The 24,410-nt window shown below is 32.7% G+C and overlaps 1 protein-coding gene across 1 annotated transcript; it reads right to left on the bottom strand.

Annotated features, from left to right (window-relative positions):
- Positions 1 to 22,388: 22,388 nt before the first annotated feature.
- Positions 22,389 to 22,883, bottom strand: LOC119632895 (protein sisterless A-like). The gene has a single exon (XM_038026050.1). It carries the CDS (start codon positions 22,881 to 22,883, stop codon positions 22,389 to 22,391), a length of 495 nt encoding a protein of 164 aa, XP_037881978.1.
- Positions 22,884 to 24,410: the final 1,527 nt, after the last annotated feature.

The following is a 24,410-nucleotide window of genomic DNA, read 5'->3' as shown; positions in this document are numbered from 1 at the left end:
ATTGCCATACAGGGAACAGAGTCGAAAAAAATTATTATATAAAGAAGCAAAACCGTCATGTCATGTTAAAAAAAAAAGCTTTCCTTATCCAATCCAGAACGCGCCTAACGAGATGATCTTTTGTAAATAGCAAGCCAAACGTTAAGAAAATATGTTTGTTGCTTTTAACATTCTTGATTGTAAAAAGGAGAACTGGTCCTTCATAAAGACTCTCACTCGCGTGCGCGACTGATGCGTGCTGATGATATTGCAAAGACAGAGGTGGGAACGGAAGCCTCAAAAATGGCAAATTATTCTGAACTGATTTTCGTTTACTTTACAGAACTTCAAGTGACTGAAAGTAAATTTGCTAGACCTGAAGTTAAAGTCCCCAAAAAAGAAAATTTTTCACTTGCAAACGAAAGTGTAGCCAAGTGAGATTTTGTGTTTCATCCAAAGAACAACTTTACAGAAAGCTAAGGTGCTAATTAAAAAAGGCTTTATTTTATTTTATTTATTTATAACTTGTTTTGTTTTGTTTTTTTTTTTTTGTTGTTTTGCAGATATACCAACTTTGAAAGGCAAAGCGATGCGGTAAGCTCATGTTATTTGTGGAATGGAAACACAGCGCAGTTTGCACATTGTCATTGGAAACGCTAACCGTATTGTAGTTTTTTAATGATTTTGATTTTCTTTTTCATATTCCGAGATAAACGACAACATCCTCGCTTAGTTGAAATATTATTTCATTTTATTACGTTCAAGATAATACAAACGCAAATATTACCATAAACACCACCACTGTACAGTGGTAACAAGAGATAAAAACATAGATGCACACGCAATATATCTCATTTTCTGTGCAGTCTAACTTGGTCGACTATTTATACGTGTCCTTATTTACACTCAATGTGGAAAAAAAAAATAAAAAAAAAAAAAAAAAAAAAAAAAAAAAAAACATATACCCAATGCTCACAAAGCTTCCTACATAATCTGCAAGATTTAAAAGACTTTCAGTATATCGTGTGTTTATATTTGCTTGTTATTCTCTAAAAAGTGCATTAGTTTTTAAAAGGTGAACATTTTTGTAATTATTTTTATGAAAATTTTTACTTAAAGTAATAAATTTATTCTCCACATACATGCGATTAAAATAAAATAACACAGACAACAAGGAAATCTGTTGTTGTTTCATATCGAGAAGAATTTCGGATACCCATTGTTAAAGGCGAAAATATATATATATATACTGTCTGATAAGATCAGAGAGCACAGACCAGAAATACATAGAACATCAAAATACATTAAGCAGAAATTCTTATTTGGCTTGATTTCAAATCAGCAATTACTTAAACAATTATAAGTAGAACGCTGACGTGAGTTACTTGATATTTTTTTCTACGACTGAACTTCGGCGTAAACATCGGTTAGATGTAAAACCCAAAAATATATAAAACGCTGCACATATGCTTTTGCTTAACATGAAAATCCAATTCAGCGACTTTTGTCTAACTCTATCCATGTCTGTCCATCTGCCACGTTATTCGTGCAATCGGTTTTTAAGAAGGAAAGAAAAAAGAAAGAGAAGTCTTGAATCCCACTTGAACTTGCCGAAGTAAATAAAGAGTTGCTTCTATCACTCAAGATGATAGTACCTGTAGCATATCTGCAGATTTTCCTCCATAAACAAATTGTGAATGACGTTTATCGTCAACTTTGCAACCTACTTTCAAGGTCCGTACATACACTGCGTCAAATTAATAAAAAAATCTGTTTTCAAGAGAGGAAAAAGAAACAACAACTTATTCGAAACTAAGAAATCGAAATCGTGTCCGTGTCCCAACAAGGCTCAATCAATTGTAAGCAGAGCAAATTCTGTGCTTGATCGCTGTTTACTCTACGGGAAACACTCCGATTTAAATTTTTGTTTACCAATCAGTTTTCTAGATTAATTTCTGAATTCAGTATTCCTTCTCCTTTAACTATATCGTTCCTACCTGTTGTGACAAAAAAAAATTGTAAAAAAAAACGAAGCATTTTCTTTTACCCATTGCGAAAGATCGGGTTGAACCAGAATTATTCTATAGAATATGTTAATATAGAAGCAAAACCTTTCTTCTTCTTCTTCTTCTATTCAGCAAATCAATAACCGAAAATTCGTTGAGTTGGGTAAAAGAAGGAAAACTAGGCAATCGGTTAATAAAATTCCCAGCTCTGAAGCGAATTCCTATGGTTTGGATATTTTTTTTAACTAACCAGCTCTATATCGGTTATCTCTTAAGAATATATATATAACTCTTCTATATATATTTATATACAAAAACTATTCTAAAGAAAAATTTTGAAGTATTTATTAAAAACTTATTTTGCCGCAAGGAGGAAGAGTTAAATCATTGCAATTCGAGTTAACGTCACGCATTGTTGCATTGTAGGAGACCGCGCTTTAAGTTAGCCGTATATATGCATGTAAAGCATGTAAGCTGTTGGCAAGAAAGAAGCTCAGGGAAGATATATTTTATGCAATTTCCTTAATTGAAAAACATCATCCCTTGGCAACAAATGGCAACATTTAGCTCACAATTGAAAGCGATTAAAAGGATCGATGTTATACGGATATATTTTTGTTAACCGTATCATCGATGCCATGTTTTCCTTTTTCCAGTCAACGTTTCAAATGCAATGACTAAGTTATTATATTCTTATCTTTTAAGAGTAGTTATAAATATTGGACATAAAATATTGCTGGTCGAGTGTATGAAAATATTTATGAGACAAAGCTGTTATTAAAAGGTATTCTGCCTGTTCATGTATTTCGTTTCTTTTTTTTTATTTTCAATAAAATACAAAAGCAAATTAAACCAACTGTAGAATTTTTATATGTGCACTCGCACTAAGGCAGGTAAGTAAGTAAGTCATATAATGTGGGTAAGCCATTATGCGTGCGTGTACGTTCATTTATACGCTTGACCATTTGTTTTAATAAACAAGTTTAACATAAATTTAATTTGTGTATATATGTGTACTTAAATGAATTTGTTTTTTTTTGCCGCTCGCTTCCTCTCTTGCCTATAAATTTTTGCGCTTTTCTTTAATTTTCTTTTTTTTCTACGAAAACGTTTCCTGCGCAACGCTTTTTCTATTTATAGGAGAAAAACTCATAAAATATTGTATTTTATGTGCGGTAAAATAGCTTGGATTTTATCAGCCGCCTTTTATTGTGAATTTAGAGCGTAGTTTAAGTGTTTAATTAACTCGAATTCTATGCGATTTTCATTTATTAATTTAAAACATTAGATAAACAATTTAAAGAGAATTTTTCAAAATGTAGAGTAAAGGATGGGAAAAATGCTTGCAAATGAAATATTTTACAATTAATGCCATACGATAAGGGGGCGTCTTTTTTTTGTTTCTTTTCTTTCTATTTTTTATTTTAACACCTAATAGCTTTAAAGCGTAATCTATTTATTTAAATTTTCTTTAATTTAAATTTCCTTAATATGGCTGAAGCTTTTATATCTATTAACGAAGTTGACGGAGGTCGCATAAGGAATGGTATCGTGGCTTGTCACTTTGCTTTGAACAGACTAAGGTGTGAAAATATCTTTCCACGCATAACAGTAATGAACGCCAATCGTGTTTTTTGCTCAATATCCATCCGCTCGATATATTCCTCTTCCTACTTGTGAAAAAGCAGCTTTTAGTTAATATTTGAGTTTATAGATCGAGTTTCATCTTCTCTCTTCCGTCTCTTTTAGCAATTAATCTTTCATCGGCCACTACTTCTTCATTTGTTTCCTTTGTTTTTTATGTTCTCTTATATCGATAGAAAGTGACGCAGATTCTGCATAAACTGAGAACAGAGAAAGTGCAAACTAAACTGTGATTTCCAAGGGAAACCCTGAAACCGATCAAGACTATGGGACGCTTACATGCTTACTGATTTCCTGCACCAAATGTATGATCATTTTGATTACATGCCGTTCGCAAATGCGGTTTAGCTTAACTCTGTGCTCTGCAATTAATTCCATCTATTTGGGAATTCGACCCAACAAAATTAGTACCATAATGTCTCCTAACTTGAAAACTGTAGGTTATTTCCCTCATTCTTTTTCATCGTCTTAACTGATTCCTTTTAACATGCAATAATGATATTCAAAAGGTTAAGCAATTGCTTATGAGTCAAAAAAGTCATTTTACTATATAAAATTACCTAAAATAACCACTACTTAAAGCTTTAATCGCTTTTTCCTTAAATCGATGTTTTTCGATCCGACCACTTTTGTAGTGTTTGTAATGTTCAATTGAAACTGTAAAGTCATAATAAATTTTTCTAGTGAAACGCGTAGGAATACGTAATCAATATTAAATTTATGCAGTTTTTATATGGAATAAATTAATTATGTGTTGGTTTATTGATTCAGAATTTGATAAAAGAATGCAAAAATGTATAAAAAAATATTTTTATATGTTACAATGTTGTTCCATGAAAGGGAAGCGTATCTCTTTTAATAACAATAAGTTGTGTTTCCATAAAATCGATTTCAGTAAATACCCAGGCCCAGGGGCCAGGTATAAAAAGTTATTAAAAATGTGATAGAATAAATTGATAAGTGGCTTATAAGTAAACTTGAGAAAGTTACCTGATAATCTCGTGTTCACGATAACACAAAAATACCTATTAACACAAACAAAATTTTTCTTGTCCAAACTAATAGGAAAATCTCTATAGCCTTAGTTTGGAATGATAACTGATGATTAAAGTATTTTCATAGCCTTGAAAGGTTCTAGCTTCAAGAAACTCATAACAATCAACGTAATATGAAGAATAAACTTATAATGTTGAAGCGATTGTAGTTCATCCTAAGTGATCTTAAATCGTCTTTAGTTAATTACAATATGTTTTCCTGATAAACTCCGGGTGGCTTTCTCTTCCAATAAAAAATGCTTAAAATAATTTTTTTTTATCCGCCCAAGTTTCCGAGTAGGCCAAGGATCTCGACTAACAAACAACTCAATCGTCGTAGATTCAAATCTCAAGGGGTTTAGTGTTTTCAACAAAGCCGATGATAGCCTTAGAAGCTTATGCTTCAAGACTTGAGTCTTAGAATTTATATCTCTGGCTAAATTAATTATACTAAAAATAATTGAAAATTAAATCTTAAAAAAAATCTTTTTTTTTCTAAAAATAAATGATCACTTAAAAACTTCATAATTTAATTGTGTTTTCCTTGTTAATATTTAATTGTTTAAACACTTGAAATCCTAAAACATTTGATTTTTTTCATAATTCTTATCGTTTAACTTTCTTAGTAAATTATTTATCTTTTGTCAAAGAAAAGCTAACTAAATTAAATTTTTTTTTCTTTTAATTTTTCTTCCTTATACGTTTCTTTTTTTTTTTTTAGGCCGCTACAGTGATTCCCCTCTTAAGCAAAGGAACGAAATCCAAAGTAATCGAAAAAGAAGAAAACAAGTAAAAACACATTAATTACTCTAGATAACTTGAAAGTTACGCATGTAACAACTTTTCACAATAAAGTGTTATACGAGATTTTTTTTTTTTAAAAAAAAAAAAAAAAAAAAAAAAAATGCGTCAATGTCAGCCGAATTCCATCAAAAATTTAAGTCTATGGATTGAACAGAAGAAAATAAGACCCGCAGGTAGATAGACAGACAAGCTTTAATCAATTGATGACATGATTCTGAATCGATTGATATAATAGACGGCGGGCCTACCTCAGTTCCTTCTTGCTGTTGTACATATCCACAAAAACTTAAGAGACTTTGGCCTCACTAGTAGGTGTAGGGTATAAAATATAATGACATTGAAAATAAATTCAAATGACATGTCATGAAGGATGGGCGGCGGGCGAACACGTGATCTGTTTTGTTAGTTCAGCAGTAAAGAAGACAAAAAAAAAAAAAAAAAAAAAAAAAAAAAAATATTATAAACGCAGCCGAACGACAAGAGCATAAACTTAATGAGCAATAAGAGAGTTAAAATTTTGTAGGTTTAATTAATTGTCATGACTTGCTATGTGTTTGAAGGAAGCGCAAAAAAAAAAAAGATTTTCAAAAGTATTCTTAAGTACAGTTTTAAGTACATTACATGTCAATGAAGCATATTCTTAAAGTAATTAAATTAATAATGCAACTTTATTAATTTTATAAAGTGCTTTTAAAGAGACGAAACGAAAAATTAAAAAAAAAAAATTTCCCAAAAAAAAAAAAAAAAAAAAGTCGCAAAATACTCGTGGTTTTTTAAATGAAAGTCATACACATAAGTACGTACGCCCCTAACGCATAACTTTTTAGCGACTGAAATGACTTGAGAGTTTAAGTAAAATATAAAAGATTTGAATGAATTGTTTGAGTGTTTACACAAGTTTCGTCTGCTTACTGCTGTATGTACCTCTAATGACATTTTTCGAGTCTATACAGTAAATGAGATAAAGAGCTTAGTACATTTATTCAGTGGCAACAATAACACAGTCACAACTAAGTAAATACGTGAAAAATAAGTCAAAATACAAGAGAAAGGTTACATGCGATATACACCGAATCATTACATACCTATCATATCGTGTATATGTCAAAGTTATCATCGGCTTCTTTGCGAAAGAGAGAACAACTGACTGACCTCATGATAACTTTTACATATAAAGAAGTGGACTTATTGTCTGCATTACTACTACAAATGATATTTGTTAGATCTGCATCTGTTCTAGTTTCCATGTTAAAGAAATTTTCAAGCTCTTGATTTAAAGATTTCAAAACGCCTTTTATTAAGGATGCGTTTGCAGATGTTTTTAATGCAGGCTGAAAGGTCGTTTGTTAACTTCAACTACAACTACAGGTCTGATCGTTAGATGTTACGCATCATAGATCTCCATATTTGCGATTTAGTTTTGTTTTTTCCACTTGTTAGCGACTTTTTTCGCCCTTAGACTCAATATATTTATTAAGAAAACATATATCAAATCAATCTTCACTACCTCGCACATATTATAACATTCACAATTTTTGCTTTTATTGTGTTTCTTTAATTCCGTTCGGCATTCTTAAAATAATCTTAGTAAGAATTCCGACCTCTTGACTTACAATCGTTTCTGAAAATTAGCTAAAAATTTATTTCAAATCGACCTTATCTGCCTTAGATCACTCCTTGTCCAATGAACAGCTTGTTTTGCTTTACCGTTTACTGATGCTGTCCTTTTGTGATGTGTTCCCAGTGAGAATATTCTACAATGTTGGCGGCTTCCCCTTATCAATTGTTCGTGTTTTTCCTCTTCTGGGATTATCTGCAAAGCAGTGTTTGTTGGCTTTTCCAAGCTATGAACAAACCTATTCTATGAAAGGCCGTTAGTTAAGTTAAGTTTGATAACAAATTAGTTTTCTTTTGTAGAAATATTACTTTTTTTCTCTGATAAAATTTTTCATTTTCGTATAGATGATCTTATCTTGACTGACTGTTGTACTTAAACTAAACTTACTCCAACACTTTATCTCCTTCTACTGGCATTTCTTCTCCTTTCTTGTTTTCTTTTTCCTATCATGCAGACTCGCCACTCTTCTGCACTAGTTTTGGCATAGTACTCAGTAAAAGTTCCATATTCTGTCCAACTGTAATTGAAGAATTTTTCTTTTCCCTTGCATTATTATGAAAATTTGAAATTATGTGAAAATGTAGATGAAAGTTATACACATGAACTTACCGCCAGCCAGATAAACGTGCTTAAATCGCCTTAAAGTTACGTTCTAATCGAAAAATTAAGAATGACTTGAACTTGACCGATGCCATTGTGCAATTAAGAATCGATAGACATATACCTATTGTTCTCTCCAAACAAAGATTTATTGTTAATAGAGAAACAATGGACTCCATCTGCCCAACCGTCAGAATGGTTAAATACGGTGCTGGCTCATGGCAAATAAAATTAGTTTTTGCATCAATCGAGAAATCGCGGAGAGATGATTAATGCATGAATATCAAAAGGGTCGAAAATCGAAGGCTTGTTCGACGGAAGGGTCCTCCATCCCTGCTTTCCCTGCTACTTCAACGATTCTTTACCAACTTTCTGGAGCAAAATAGTTTGGATAGATGGGTTGAGAAGGAGAACGTTTGGCAGACATCGATACTCTCATGAAATGTGATTGAATGAAACTAAAATCTTTTCCCATTTTGGAGCTGCGCAGGTACACAGCAATTATGGAAGTGATAAAGTTAGGCCAATTAATCAACAGATTGATAGACTGATGCCCATCAACAAATTAAGAGGCAAGCACGCATATCAGCATTGTTAGATCAGCTTAAAAGAGAAGATATGCAAGTAAATGATGAATGAGCCGGAATAACGAGGAGGAATAATAAATAGATTAAATAATGAGAACAGATCTAAAATTTATTTTATTTATATTATTAGACAAATGGGCCGATGAACAAATGTAGAAGTTAACATCGTGTTTCCGTTTCTAAGTCCTGTTTCACACGATGTCACGAATGTACTGATAAACTTGACATTTTTTCTTCTTTTCTTCTGTATTTCAAACGAAAACATTCTCGTATACGTTTACATACTTTACCGACTCTCTAAAGATTCTAAATAACTTGCTACAAATTATTCATTTTTTTTTTTTTTAACTTTCTTTTTATACGCTTGAATGTTGTGTCGGTAATAAATGAATGAATATGTGTACGTAAGCGTGTATGCGTGAGTGGGTATGTTTAGACTGCAACTGTGTAACTAAACGGCACACATATGTGAAAATTGTGTATATGGTCTTTTAAATATTTAAGCTTATGTATGTAAGTGATGCGTAAAAGTAAATGTGTGTGTGTGTGTGTGTGTGTGTGTAAGTGCGCTCGTGTGTGTATATACATTTACGTATGCTCGAATAAGTGCTTGTTTATATGTGTATGTGTGTTTGTGTGTGTGTGTGTGCATATGCGTGTATGTATGTGTGTGTTTATTGCGATATATCAAAACATGTTTTGGCTGCAAATTGTCTGTATTCTTTTTTGCTCATCTTTAAGTTTCTTTTCTTTGCCTTATCTTCGAAACCATTTATTTGGTAGTTTCGTATTCGTATTTATTCTCTTTCTCTTTCCTTTTTTTTTTTTTTTGTATTTCTATTAAAAGCATCTTCTCAGTTTGTAAAGAATGAAGACCAGAAAATCCAAGTGGTTTTTGATTTTATTCTGGTTGGTTGATGCTTTTCATTTTCATTTTGTTTTTGCTTTTTTTTTTCAAATATTTTCCACTATATTTGATCATAATCTTTTTTTATTATTACATTTTCACATCCAGCAGCTATGCGGTATTTTTGGCTATTGAGTCGAATACTAAATGAAAATGAGACCCAACAGGCCAAATATTATTATTTCATTTATATGTCATGGCAAATAAATTTATACATATTTAGATAATTTTCAAAATATATTAGTTTTCCTTTGTCCATTGTTATTATTGTTTTTGTTGTTGTTTTTTAGTCTTTTGAGTTTTAATAGTATTCTGAAAATGCAATTTGATCGAATGCCAAAAGCATTGACTTTAAAGAGTAACGTTTATAAAAGCAAAAACTCTTTAGCCGTAATGTGTATGTGAATCTACGATATTTCACATAAACTTAATTACCTCTATATATCACTCATATATAAACGTCGGTCTATATAAGAGTTGCTTGTACTATGCTTCACTATTTGTTTTTCTTCTTCTTCTTTTTTTGTTTTATTTTTTTGTTTTCCATTTTTATATTTGTTGTCTATATGTTTGAATTAGCTTTTTATTGCTTTTTAATCTGGCTCAGGGTAAAATTTGATAGAATGCCAAAATATTGACCTCTTTGGGACAAACATACAAACAAACAGTTAGTTGAGCAAAGAGTTAAGCAAGCAAACCAAAACCCAAAAAAAAAAAAAACAAAAAAAAAAATAGCCATAGTAACCAAACAAACGTTCGGATCTGCTGTGCTAACATTCAACCAACCAAAGAATAACTAACCAACATAACGAATCAACCATTTAACCATCGTAATCATGATCATCATCAACGTGGTTCTCAACCTAAGCCATGACTTTTATACTTATGGGAAAAAACAATAAATGTAAAGAGATATCCATCAGAACAATTTAAGAAAAAAAAACAACAACAAAAATAAATAAACGCAAATAATTTTTCACAATTTTATAACTATATTATTGAAAAAGTATTCAGCCTTATTCTTATTCAATAGCCAAGTAACCTACATGAAGTCATTTGGTAGCTAATACCGGAAGACGGTTGATTTACAATGTAATATGGGATGTAAGCTATTTTACTTAACATTATCTCATGTGATATAAATTATTCTCATGAGTAACCGAGTAAGTAAGAATCGCGATCGGTCTTCACGGTTTCACGGAGTCAACAAATCTGAAATGCGGTAGAGTTTACTTTGATGGTAGTTATAGCAATTGTTCAGTCACTAAAGGCAAAAATAGCATTGGGCTTCTCTTTCGTCTCTGCTTGGTGTGGGGTACCGCCTGAGTGATGATGGGTCTGCAATAAAAAAAAAAATAAATAAATAAACTCGGTTTAGTTTAATTTATTATAAAAAGAATTCTTATGGTTAAACATAGAATTCTTCTTTCCGGGATGTAAGGTACTAGGTTATTGGGTATCTTACAGGATAATAATAATCTATGTTATAAAATATCGCACTCAGCTTACAGATAACCTGTAATTAATATTTTTATAAAAAAAAATTTGTTCATTGCAAAATTTCCTTAAACTTTGTATTTAGGTAAAAAGATTAAAAAAAAAAAAAGTTTCCATTTCCTATCATTATGTATTTCATCCGCACCTGAAGATCATTACTCGTTATTACCGCCAACGTCGGTTCATGTGCTGTGATGTTACTCCAATGTAGAGCCAATTTTTTATGCCTAGTATTAAGCAAAATCCTACACACATTAGTTGCTGAGATTTATTCGGTTGAGTCGTAAGTAACCTCACTTTTCTTCAACACTATGTTGATTGGCTTGAATTTTGCTCCAAAGCCGGAAGGACATCCCGTCTTCCAGAACGAAATTTTGCAAACCAATTTCTAACCGCCCGATGTTATCACTCCTTCATCATATATATATAGCATATTTTTTCAGCTGAATTTCCAAAGCATCAAATGTCGAATATGAATATGAAGCTGCATCGAAAGTTACATATAAGTCGACCTTATATGTTCCCTGCAAACAATTCATTCAATCGATTATGTTCTCCATTTGAAAATATTTAAATTTGTTTAACAAATTCGAACGATATTGAATTTATTAAGAACGAGTGATCAGATCAGTCTCTGTGAACGCATGTAAATATATCCGGAAAAGCCATAATCAAGATAAGAAAAAGCTTTTGTGCAAATCTTACATTAACTCCACAAAAGCGCATTTGCATTTAGGAGAATTAACGAGACATCTCGCACCACGATTTATTGCTGTCGCATTACATGGTGATATACTCAAATGGTACTATGGTATTGAAAATTAAAGCCACTCCCGCAATTCAAGAAAATGAAGCCGGATTTGTCAGTAAACAACAAGAAATTGTATACCGTTTTTTTTTTTTTTGAGAATCTGGAAATACCAGACGTAGAGTGTCTGGGCTATTTTAATATGACAACAGAGATATATGTGAAGCACAACTAGCCTTTTTTTTTTTTTTGCATAGTGACAAGATTATGGTGGCCCACCAAAAAATTTTAATTGGAAGAGGAATTATAATGTTTTCTATAAGAAAAAAAAAAAAAAAGAGGAAACATTTTCCAATTATTATGCATAAAAGTCCGATACCTTTTAAAGGGATTTATACGCTCATAGTTGCCCTGGTATACGCTGGCATTCTTATGTATACATTTTTACTTTGTACATACGAAGCGTTATCCGTTCACATTCATTTTGCTTTTTTCCATAATATGCATATTCCTTAAAATATTCAGTGATTTTTCAATAAATTGCATGCTGACCCACAAACTCACACGCATTCGTTCATACTTATGCGTTTACCGTTTTACATATTACCACTATGTAATGTAATTATAAACAGTTATTACACTCGAACGCTTGAGTGAACCGAAAGGCAGCTGCTTACTGCTGCCTTTTCTGAAGCCTGGACTATCTTATCTCCTTTCAATTTTTTCACACTCTCCAGCACATCCAGTTATTTCTTTTTTTACCAATTTTTTTTTTTTTTTTTTTTTCATATTCGTTTATTGTAATGTCTGTTTAATTATTTTATTGCTTCTCTGCTCAAGCCTGAAGTGGTGTTGCACTGGAAATCACATAAAATTTTAATGTGTTTTAATTTAATCATCGGCTTTTAAGAAGACCTTACAGTTTAACAAGCGAAATGTAATCAGTATTTGAAAACAAGAAAACAAGAAAACAAAAATGAAAATTTGTAATGTCTTTAACCCTCTAATCGGTTCTCTTATTTGTTGTATGTCATGTTATTATAGATTACATCTTTTATAAACAAGCCAATAAAATTTACCTACCATAAGTCCAATGGCTTTGCATTCTATTGCACTTCCTGCCTCTTGACCCATATACATGTATTGTATTTTTTTATTTATTTTCTTTTGTTCTTTTTTGCCTTCAAACTCTGCATTGGGTGGGAAATAGTATGTTAATGAAAGCAAAGCAATAACTTCACTTCATCACAGAAAACTAGTAAATCAGACTCCAACACGCATACGTTGTTACTGCTGATTATATTGTAAACGTTAGAGAAGAAAAATATTTACATAAAAATTTTCCTGGAACTTGTTCTTGTTCTCCCACTTCATTGCAACTTTATAGTAAAACTCTTTAATATTTTTCTTAATTATATGCTATGAGCTACTTCGAAAGTTAAGAGGAGAACGAATGTTTACAATCAAGTGCAAGTATTATGGAATTAAGAATACTTTGATATTCAAACAAGTAAGAAAAATTATATTCGGATATCGTCGAATATTGCGCGCCCACCCCTCTTCGCTTACCACGTCCCGGTAAGATAAAATTGATTTTGAAAGAAAGCAGTGTACCTTCGATAGTAGAAAATTCCGATCCAGTAAAAGTGGAAATGGATGGACTCCGCACAAAAAAGCTTTGACACGGAGCCCAAATTTAATTCATAGAATAGATCAAGGCGCTAAAGTAATTTTCCAAAGCTGACATGGGCGCTTAAAGGTTGTGAAAGGTAGCAAATTATTATTAGAGGGGGATTTAAGCTTTTTCGCAGAAACATACGCTCTACTGGTTAAAACTCACAATATTCCAGGGCTTACTACACTATCGCAGAATCGGCGAACGTACGGAAATTTCAGATCGTTTGCAGAAACAAAAAGCTATTATAGTTTACGTCATCTCAGGGATAATTTCCATTGAGCAGAATTTTTATTCAAAACTAACATGAGTAACGCCAATCGCCCACTGCATTATATAGGATTCAAGCAAAAACTTATTATTCACCTGATATGCCGCAATCTCTATTATCCTGAAGAAGTATTTGGGCCAAATTTTTTTTGGGAATGAATTAATAAAAGGTTACGGAGTAAGGAGGAAATCAAACTATTCGATGCGTAGGCGAAGTTAAGATCGGCGGCAGAGAACTGGATAATGCCACCAAAATGATGCTGAAAAATTACAATATCTTCTCTAATTTACATAAAAGTGTAGCGATAGTTTTAAAAAAGTCTCAAATCGATTGAACATTTTTAAATGTCAGCAATTGGGAGCATCTGCTGGGAGTAGCTAACTTATGAAATGCTCTAAATGCGTACAATGAAATATGAATAAAAATATCCGTCCATGCTTTAATATTAAAATTTTTGTATCTTTAATAAAATGTTTTTACGTTAATGATGCGCTATACTACCATAAAAAATTGCTGTGAAAAAATTTCCCATACAATTTACTTTATATGTCAATCAAATAATGTCGTAATATTGTTGGTCTGAATTGCAAATACTCAAACTACCAACCATTTAGTTATATTCGACCATGCGTCGACTCGTCTCGTGGGTAGAGTAAACTATAAAAAAAACCAAACCACCAAAGAATGGAAGACAAATCCTATTGCAGTCATATTTATGTCACTGTACATAAAAAAGCTAAGGACGTTTAAGATTTTAATGTAATAGGAAGGAATTGGTTTTTCCTAAAGGCCTCTTTTAAAAACAAAAATATTTTATACTTTACACTTCGGGTTCTACTCTCCAATCCCCCTCATTTCATGCTCCGATCGATGGAAGTGTGGAGCAAAAATTCATCCACCCTGTCGTAATGTCCTCGATATCTAATTTAGAATTAACACATTTAGCTTGCCGCAATCTACTGTCCAAGGCCATATAATTGCTAATCAAAACCAAGCCTTCCACGTTGCATAATCCACCATCATCTTTATTTTATAATTAGCAAATTTTTCACACCATGAATGTTAATCGAATAACTTTCAATATTCTGTCTTATGCACGTTATGAGTGAGAAGCAAAAAAAGTGAAAAAAATTAAAATTCGATCACTTATCACTTTGTGTAGAGAAAGGGATGTGCCGACGTCTTACACTTTAACCCACACTAACCTCGATTCAGTAACTTCCAGTGCTTCTACCAAATTTTGTAGACGACATCTGCAGTGTGTCTCAAGCTTCCTGTGGGTTTTGTAAACATTATTACAAAATGTATATTTTTCTGCCCTTCAAGTCAAGTCATGGCCAGAAATAAATGTCAGAAATGTCATCTTGCTCTTCTTTTCTCCGTCTTCAGTATTAGCGAATCAATTAAGCCGTTTTTAAGCGGGTGCATCTTTTCTTTCGAATGTCGTCGTGAACACGTCAGCCGCAAAATGTTTTTCTTCTTCAGCAAGATCGACTTATTGAATCGCTGAGAGCTTAAACGCATTTCTCTATACACTATGAACTAATTGATTGGGTAAGATTCATAGAGAATATTCTTAAAGTTCCCGAACGCAAATACCAACGATGTGCAAATATGAACATGTCAGATTAAACCATGCTTTGTAAATTTCCCGATTACCTTTCTAAAGTCTAGGCCCGGAGAAGTTTCGCAATAATTTTCATATAAAAGAAGTTATGTGCATCTTACGATGAATTTTATCTGGCAATCTAGTGTCAGGATAATTTTTGAATCCCCAAAAGTTTGGAAGCCTCATTTTGCAGGAAATAATATTAATATTCGAACTTGATTTATTTCATAACCTCTACGGTCAGTGGGATTTCAAGAACAAATAAAAGAGAAACAAACAAAAGGACGAAGACGGACAAACACGTAAGTAAATCGATTGAAATACCACGAGACTTATAAAAGTCTGCGACGACACTTTTTTTAACACTTTGTTGCTGGAATAATCAGACAATCAATTAATTATACAATACACATTAGTAGTGCAGTAATAATTTTGCTTAGCAACGAAAGAAGATTAACAAAGGATTACGTAACATTTGTGGGATAGTTTTGAGCAACATAGTAAGGATTGTAGGTAAATATTCAATCGCCCTAATCAACCCTATTTACCTTATTCTCCTTTGCGCTCTCTCTCGCCCTGTTTCCCTTTCTCACCAGCTCTCTCTGCCCATCGTTCGGGCTCGCTCTTTGCGTCCCGCAAATGTATGTAGAGAACAAAAAGAAAATAACCTTTCAATAAACATGTTTTTATGCACTTGCACATATATGCGTTATACAAACAATACATGTAATTCTAACTATTTATCTCGAGTCAATTGGTACACTGTTTTTCACGTCGTAACATAGCAGCGGTAACAATAGCAAATGCAATCAGTAATAGCTGGGAACAATAAATAATTGCTTAACGTATATAAACTTTATATTAGCTTCATATTAAATTTTGAAATGTTTAAAGGTCATTATTCACACATTTATGCATGTGCAGACTATAAAAACAAAGTTGAACGTCTACATACTCGCATACGCACGCTACAAAATATGTGTTTATACACTGGCACAATACCTATAAGAGGTTAATTCCTCATTCATATGACTCTCCAGTTGTTAACTTTAATTCCAACTTTTGCTATTACTTGAATGCACAGTGTGTTCTGTTGCATACAACATACAAACGAACATATATATATATATATGGGTATATATATTACACATATTAGTACCAAATACACAGACATTAAACGTTATATTGTTTTGTGGAGGTAAAGACGCCGGCATAGTGACGGTGATAGTAGTATTAGGGTTCGTGTTGATATGATGTTAGTGCCGCATTTAACAACTTTTACTTTTATAGTTTGCCATATATTCTTAAATTGTTGATTGCATGCAACATGCTATATGTATGTTTTTACATACCTGTGTTTACATATATGTATATATGTAATTGCTCTGTTTTACACTGTTACTTAATATGTAAGCTTAAACTCTTTTTCTAGTAAAACTTATAACGTCTGTATATATTGCACACATACACATTTTGCAAATAAATATTCAAAATTGAAATTTTTTTTTTTTTGGTATAACACAGTATGTGTTCACAATTTCTTGAAGCCATCAAAAAAAAAAAAAAAAAAAAAAAACCAAAAGAAAAGAAAAGAAGCGAAATGTGTAAACTTTATTGTATATTCGGGTAGAAATAAAAAAAAAATAAAAAAAATATTTAAAAATAACTGAAATTAGAACGACGTTTAAATAAAAAAGAAAGTTCAATATGTCAGCAATAAGGAGCTCATGTAAACCTTTACATAACACCGTTAGTTAGTCTAAATTGAAAAAGTAGTAAATTTATTTTCAATTGGTGTTGAATATTTATTATGCACATCGTTTTCATTAATCGTTTCACGTCCAAAACGTGCATTGCATGCATATAAGAAGACCCACTGAACTTTATGTTCGTTGCTTGTTTAGCATATGCAAGGTAAACGTCTGAGACGTTTGATTCTTTAAATTGATGTGAAAAAGACACAGATCGCAATGTTTTCTTTCCTTCTTCCATTTTCTTGCTCTAACTTGCGAAAATTTGAAAGTGTATCCTGAAGCCTAAGCCTGAAAACAACGCTATTTACAGGAGATTCATTAATACATCGAACCAATGTAAAGTTTAACGCACTGAGATTTAAGCCTTCGAGCACTGGCTCGGAGGTCATCATATTTGCGTGCTCGAGTACTCATGCGGCTAATTCGAACACATTCACGTTATCTAACGCAAATAAAAAATGCCGATAAGCAAAGTTCTGACGGCAAAGTTCAAAATCCTTAAAGGTTTGGTTATATCAGCGAGGCGTCAATTTTGTTTTCAAAATTAAAGACAGTGTCCATCTGATAGAATGTTGATATTTTCCTTAACCTAACAAAAGTAGCACCGTTATATTAATCATCAGTTGATTGCTTGCTCTTTCATTCTCCTTATTTGACATGAAGTCTCACTGTATTGGAAATTTGCAAAGCAAGAGCGCTTACAGTTCGGTGCTTTGAACAAAAAAAAAAGGCCTAAAAAAAGGGGTATTTTTTTAAAAGCTCTCTCTCTTTCTTGGAATGGAAGGAAAGGCAGACATTAATAATAATAATTGTAATAACTTTCGAAAAAGTTACTAAGCATTCATTTAAGTAATGAAAAAATTGTCACTTTCAAAAATATTGAAAAATCGCTATACCACAATCACTCTCGGAAGACTTCACTAATCTAAAGCTTTCAATTGGTTTCAAATATGCAATAAAAAAAAAACCTCAAATTAAAAAGTCCTTGAAGCTAGAATAATACGTACGATATATTAAGAATATTAATTTTTGTGTGATCAGTGAATATTTGATTGCAAAAGTTCAACGTTCGATCACGAGAGACACAAGCTTTTTTGCAAGTACTTCTCTTTAGAATGTTACTTTAACAATTTGGATTAAAAATGTGAAAATTGTCTGAGTTATGCTGCTTGGAAAATCGTATCTCGTATCAAACATCAAGATATGTATAACTACAAAGTCGAATTCATAACCAGGGCTAAGCATTTAATATCAAACTTTTAATTCCTTGCGAAGAGCACGTTTACCTTTCGAGCCCCGAATCAAGTTGATTTCTATTACAACGACCGTCTCAAGGAAGCGACGCTGACGTGTTTTTGTTTGTAAATGATTTAAATGATTTAGTGGATTAGAGAAGCTGGCTGAGACTAGGGCAGACATTATGCTGCATTTTGCCAACAATTATTATTCTTTTTGAAGCGCTTTGCGAATGAAGTTCTCAAAGTCTGAAACAAAATAAAAATTCTTTCACATAATGAATTTTTATCACATATGCCTTGAAGCCAATAAAAGAAGAAATTTTTCTGAAAAATTGTACAATGGTGAGCATCTGGTTAGCATCTCTCCCTATATTGCATCTCTCCTTAGTTGCATTTGCAACTGCCAGAGGGAAGTTTGAGAGACCCTGTATATAATACCCTTGATCAGTATCATATTATGGATCGATTTAAGCATGTCCATCTGTCCATCCGCTTAATGTTTGTAATGGGAATTCCCTTGATCGCAAAAATTAATATATCGGGATATATCTTGTTACAAGTTACAGCAGATGAAAATACCTAAAAATTTCCTCGGACGGTCTATGGATAACACCATACTACACAAATGAAAAAATTGGTCATGCCGACTCAATGTTAGATAATATCGGAAATTCCCATCCTTTTTGGAAAAGAAAAGAAGGCCGTTAAAGTCTTATTTTTATTATAATACTGAGGTTTTTTAATTTAATTTGTTTTTGTAAAGGTAAACTTTAAAAATAACTTGTTAAATATAATAATTATAAGCCAAATGACATACATAACATTACATCTTTGACTTTGGGTAGGGTGACATAATTGCTGAACAAATTCTCAAAGAAAATAAAAGCAAAAAAAAAAAAAAACAAAATGAAAAATTTACAGGCAACTTCAACAACAAGAACGTTAAAGTGTTTTGTGCCATTACAAGCACAAAGCAGCCAATATTTTAATAAATTCATTCACATGCTAGAGCCCTTTACCTGCCTGCCTTCATCAATTCCGTTGTTTTCCGTGTGCTTGCGTAAGAAAGACTTTCTTAACACGCTTTTCTTGCTTTCAACTCTCTTGCTTTCTATAACTCCTCGACCCCATACCTCTCTCGTTTTCTGTCTTTCCTTGTTATTTGACTATATATATATATATATATATATGCCAACAACAATTTTAGTGCTAATTAATTCAACTAATGCAATTAAACAATTTCTGTACACTCGATTGTTTTGTTTATACGTTAATTGAACAAAGCAACCACAAACAACACTACAAACCAATGATTATGATTTACATGCATTCATTAACTATATTCATACATGCATGAAAATATGTATATATATTTATATATGTATATATATAAGTAAACATACGTTCTTGTTTAGCTAGGCAAATGTCAGCATGTGAAGGCGTTTGTATAACCATAGGTATAGGTGGAGCCCACAGTGAATAACCAATGCATGTGAGCTAGCGTTTGTGTGGTAATAATATATGGTTGTAATATATTGTAGCCACAGACGTTGTTGTTATTGCTATTGTTGTTGCTATGTAATACTTCATAACTACATATATATTCGCTATACATATGGCAGGTGTCATTACAGATACAGGACATGTCAATATGGACACAAAACTTGTCAGCAACCATATTGCATTAACATTAGTTGATTAGTTATGTTATCTGCGTTTGACAGAATATCTAATGTTTGTTATAAATTTTGCACGCATTCAATTGTGTGTGTGCTTATGTATGCCTGTGCAAATGGAAATATGCGTGTGTCTATTATTAGATGACATCATGCGGTTGAAATATGACTACTGTTTGTGGATAGATACCATATAGCCAAGCACATCTATCTCATCATATTCTGACCTCATTTACTATAATATTTCAAGATATTTTCTTTTCAGGTTCACAAAGCAAGAGCAAGCCAGTTTAAATATCTAACTGTGTTTACTTGCTTATTTATTGACTTCATGTTGGACACAAACGCAAAAAAAAAGCAAGAAGAAGAGAAAAAAAGATAACAAATCCTTTATATATGTTTTACACAGTGAATGATTCCTTTAAAGTTCTCCCCAATTTGACCTCTTTTCGCAAACCCTTGAAATGCTAGATTCATAAAACTATGTAACTGTGCAGAGCATAAAAACCATAATGAGTTCAACCACCATTTGTGTTTCTATATATGCAAGTCTTTGCAAACGGCACAAAGTGTTTTACTTTAACAATTTTTTTTTTTTTTTGTTTGTGTGTTTTTTTTTTCTTTTTTTTTTTTTTTTAATAAAAATTTCATTTAGTATATGCCGTTGAATGCTTTCGTCGGCACACATTCCGGCTTACGGCCGTTATATATGGCATTGTGCATGAACATGCACATACGTCTGTGGACGACCAGCAGCTTATCCTTTAGTGGCACAAAACTTTTGTGAAGGTCAGCAATCTCAATTGCGGTAGTTGCTGCTTTTATTGTTGTTGTTGTTTTTGTTGTTGCGGGTGTTGCCGGTGTTAGTGCTTTTGGCAATGCAGCCCTGCATTCGTTAATATTTAACAACTGTTTGGTTTTTGTGAACGTTCAACAAGAGAGAAATGAAATAGAGTCAGTCGGCTGTTGCAAGTTGTTAAAACTTTTGTGTTTAAAATTGCTTAACGTTATTACCGCAACAATTGCTGTCTACTGGTTTTGTAGCGGGGTTTCATTTAATGTTCCTTCTCATACGCAATTGACACACCGATATTTGCGTACGTATATATATATATATGTGTGTGTGTGTGTGTGTGTGCGTACCTATACGAGCGCTATATCACATTGTGATAACAATTAGCTGTTTAGTGATTACCCCATTTATCAATAATTATTGGTAGCATGATTGCGGCAATGTTATTGTAGTCTTCTTCCCATCAATTCGATTTGCAGAGAAAAAGCGTAGTAAAATTTAGCCAAATTTCTTCACAATTTCTACGTCAAGTCAGCAGCATATTCTACTGTCGATATGATTTTGGGACACTTTTGGCAACTTGTAGCGGCCACATCCCTGTCTGACCATCACCGTATAGAGAGGATACTCTCGAGTCATAGATCATTTCTAAAAACAAAAAAAAAAAATCCAATCCATCTGAATTTTTTAACTTCCGAAAGATTACACGGCGATATACCTTGATTAGAAGCGTTATTTATTTATTTGGATTAAACTTGTCTTCGAGGGGTTCTGCCCGCTTTCCATGTTAGACGCTAGATACCAGATTAGACCTTTCGATCCTAAACATTTTTCATCTCCATTTCAAGGAATAATATAAATATCGGGATAATTATGCATTGCAGGTGTGTGTGTCGCTCAAGCTTTAAAAAAAATGCAATTTTTATTCAATATTTTATTTTAGAAGAAAAAAGAAGACAAGACTGCTGACTATATGATGCAGTCTTAGATTCAAAGAAGGTATTACGCTGATCCTGTCACGGCTGGAAGAAGCTTGATATTGACTTTTATAAGCTTTTCATAGGGACAAGAAAGGGTTTCTTTCAATTGGATAAAGAACTCACGGCATTGGCTGATAAATTTGAAAACTATGTTCGATGAGTGCCGCTACCAGTAGCAGTTAGTTTCTCCTCAAACTTGTGCAAGACAAACTTGCAGCGTAGTGTGCGCGCTACTCCTCCTCCGCCTTCGCATAAATCTCATACGGCTAATGAAAAATCAAAATTTTTTTCTTGAATGCTTGTGTTTATAACTTAAGTAGGTAACAACATTCTATCGCTTTGTTACTCTAATGAAGCAGAAGTTTCGGTTTGGCTTCGTCTCTTCAATGCACTCGACGCACTAGTGGTCGTGGCTAGCTTCGATAATAAGCAGAATTCACATTTCTGATGAAAATTGTCGCGAAGCGTAAAGCAAAAACGAAAACTTGCAAAAGCAAGATAAGCAAAACAAATGAACACCTAAGCTATATGCAGCGGCAATGCAAACGTGCAATTTGGCAAAGGGATAATAATGGCTTCGTGCTAGATCTGCAAAATATGATGGGTAAGGCAACAATTAAGATAGAATTTCAATTCAATTCTATGCGTTTCTTTTGTTTCTTTAATGTCATTCGCCCTATTCGGGCAACACGGTGTCACCCGCGCGCCGCAAGTGCTACAGAATGCAAAAATTTTTCAAAAAATTTAGTTCTTAAGAAGATTTGCTAAAGTGATTTTTCCGAAAAGCTTTAAAAGTTTTTTTATTTAACTTATATAATAAAAGTATGATAAATAAAAAAAATTCTTTCTAAGTTAAGCATCATGTTTTTCGCCCTTTTGCACTTCCAGAACACTGAAATCCATGATGACCGAAACAATAACCACGAATACAGACGGGCGCATACGAACGAAGTTTGAAAAATATCGGCCTATCTATCGTACGATTCCTTTATATTATTTAGGATCTCAGCTCCCTCATCGACGTTGAAATATTTGCGCAAAGTTTCAATCTTATCTTTGCTGAATCCTTGACTGATCAGTTTCTGCTCTGCTTCGCCAATCAAATCATGAACGGATTCGAGCATATCGGTGCTTTCCAGCAATTTATTGGTCACATATTGAAAACGATATTTAAGTTTGGCTTTTTTGATTCTCCTACTGACGCGAAAATAACGGAATGCTTTAGCGCGTTCTTTTTGACGTTGTTGCACGAAATCATCGTCTGGATTGATCTTTATATCGGATAAATTATCTCTTCTCCGCAAGTCACGCCGTAAACTTTCATTGTATTTGGATTCGTCTTCAAGCATATTTTCAACGTAGTTTGCTTCACGAATTTTCCAGTTGAAACGAATGCGTTCTATTTCCCTTTCAACAGCTTCGTTAACAAGTCGTTTCTCTATTTCGTTTCCGGAATTTGACATTTTCGATTCAAATTTTCCGTTCTTCAAATCAATTTTCTTTATTTCGTCGATCTAATAATAACTTTTACACAAAGGGATCTTAGCGTGGTAAAGAATATTATTGAACTGCGTTAAAAAAAGGGATTTTACCTCATTAAATACTGCTTAGTATCATTGAAATCTTTTACCAGTTCATAGGGGACTGGCCCAGTCTTTCATCAATTTCATAATTTTTGCCTATTCAACCCAACAATAGATAACATGTTCAATAAATTTTATTTCCTTCCTAGTTAAAAAAAATATAATTCTATACATTTTCAATTGTTATGTTCTTAGGGGTTTTTGCATATTTTATACCTGTTTAGGGCAAATACGTTACTTTTCACTTGAATTTATTTCAATTTTGTTGATTAATAGCTCTATACTTTTACCGCATACCTAATCCTTAACTTATACCTAATTCAATTTCGTTTAGTGACCTGCAAGTAGACAAGGTTTTCTGTGGAAATTTAACCTAAATTCAAGTTACAATAAATATATACAAATAAATTTACTGTCATCGTTCTGTAAAGTATTAAGCGTAGCTATTTCTGCATCCATTCGGATTAAGCAATCTCGTCCTCGAAGCGATTGCTCGCCATGGTTCTGCTTATGACTATTTCGCCTAGTCTGCTGCAAGGCACAAAATTAATTATCCCAATCATCAAAGTTATTGCAGATACGTTCAGTTGCTTACTAATTCCTTATTATTTTTATAAGATCAAAATTCCACAAGAATAGTCTCCATATGGAGACTCGCAATTTCCTTAAATCGCTTTGCGTTCTTTTGCCAGATCTTAATGTACATGTTGACGATATTAACTTCAAATTGACTTAAATAATCTGGTTACATTATACTCGTTCAATTTTATACAATTAAATGTAAAAAAATGCGAGAAGCATTCAATAATTAGTATTTCATTGATTCACACAAGTTGGAAAACGTAGATTAGTTCATTGACTTAGTGGGTTTTATTCGACCAAAGATTGCATTTTAATTCGCACATTGAGCTCTCTTTAAGCAAAGCTATATCCTAGCATGGTTACCCTAAAAGGTCGTCCAACTAACTGAAGGGTTCATACATTACAAAAACATGAGCTATGTTGTGTGGTCCCCTTCCTATAAATGTTATGGAAATTCTATTGAATCCGCTCAAAAGGAATTCTTGCTATTTGGCCTTAGGAATTTGGGTTTGGACCCGCTTGTGTCTCTGCCTCCTTATGAAAGTAGGTTGCTGTTGTTATCCTTACCGTCACTTAAGAAATGTTAATTTATTCTTGGTGTTTCTTTTCTAATTAAGTTAATAAATGGTTCTGTCGATTCGACTAAATTACTCATTGGGATCAATTTAAATGTGATGTTTTCAATCCGTTCGGAGCCATTCGCACAAACCTAAACGATATCTATCACTTAATGACTTTGACGTTGATGTCTAGCTAGCAATCTTAACATCTCACTATATTTCGCAAATTAACTTATGTTGTTTAGTTGTGTGTTATCGTTTGCCA

The sequence above is a fragment of the Glossina fuscipes genome, unplaced genomic scaffold (genome assembly GCF_014805625.2).
Source record: "Glossina fuscipes isolate IAEA_lab_2018 unplaced genomic scaffold, Yale_Gfus_2 2, whole genome shotgun sequence".
Taxonomy (NCBI): Eukaryota; Metazoa; Arthropoda; class Insecta; order Diptera; family Glossinidae; genus Glossina; species Glossina fuscipes.
This window is presented reverse-complemented; position numbering and strand designations above follow the sequence as displayed.

Excerpts from the sequence above, each read along its gene's own strand:
- LOC119632895 (XM_038026050.1), bottom strand. The coding sequence starts at position 22,883 with ATGTCAAATTCCGGAAACGAAATAGAGAAACGACTTGTTAACGAAGCT.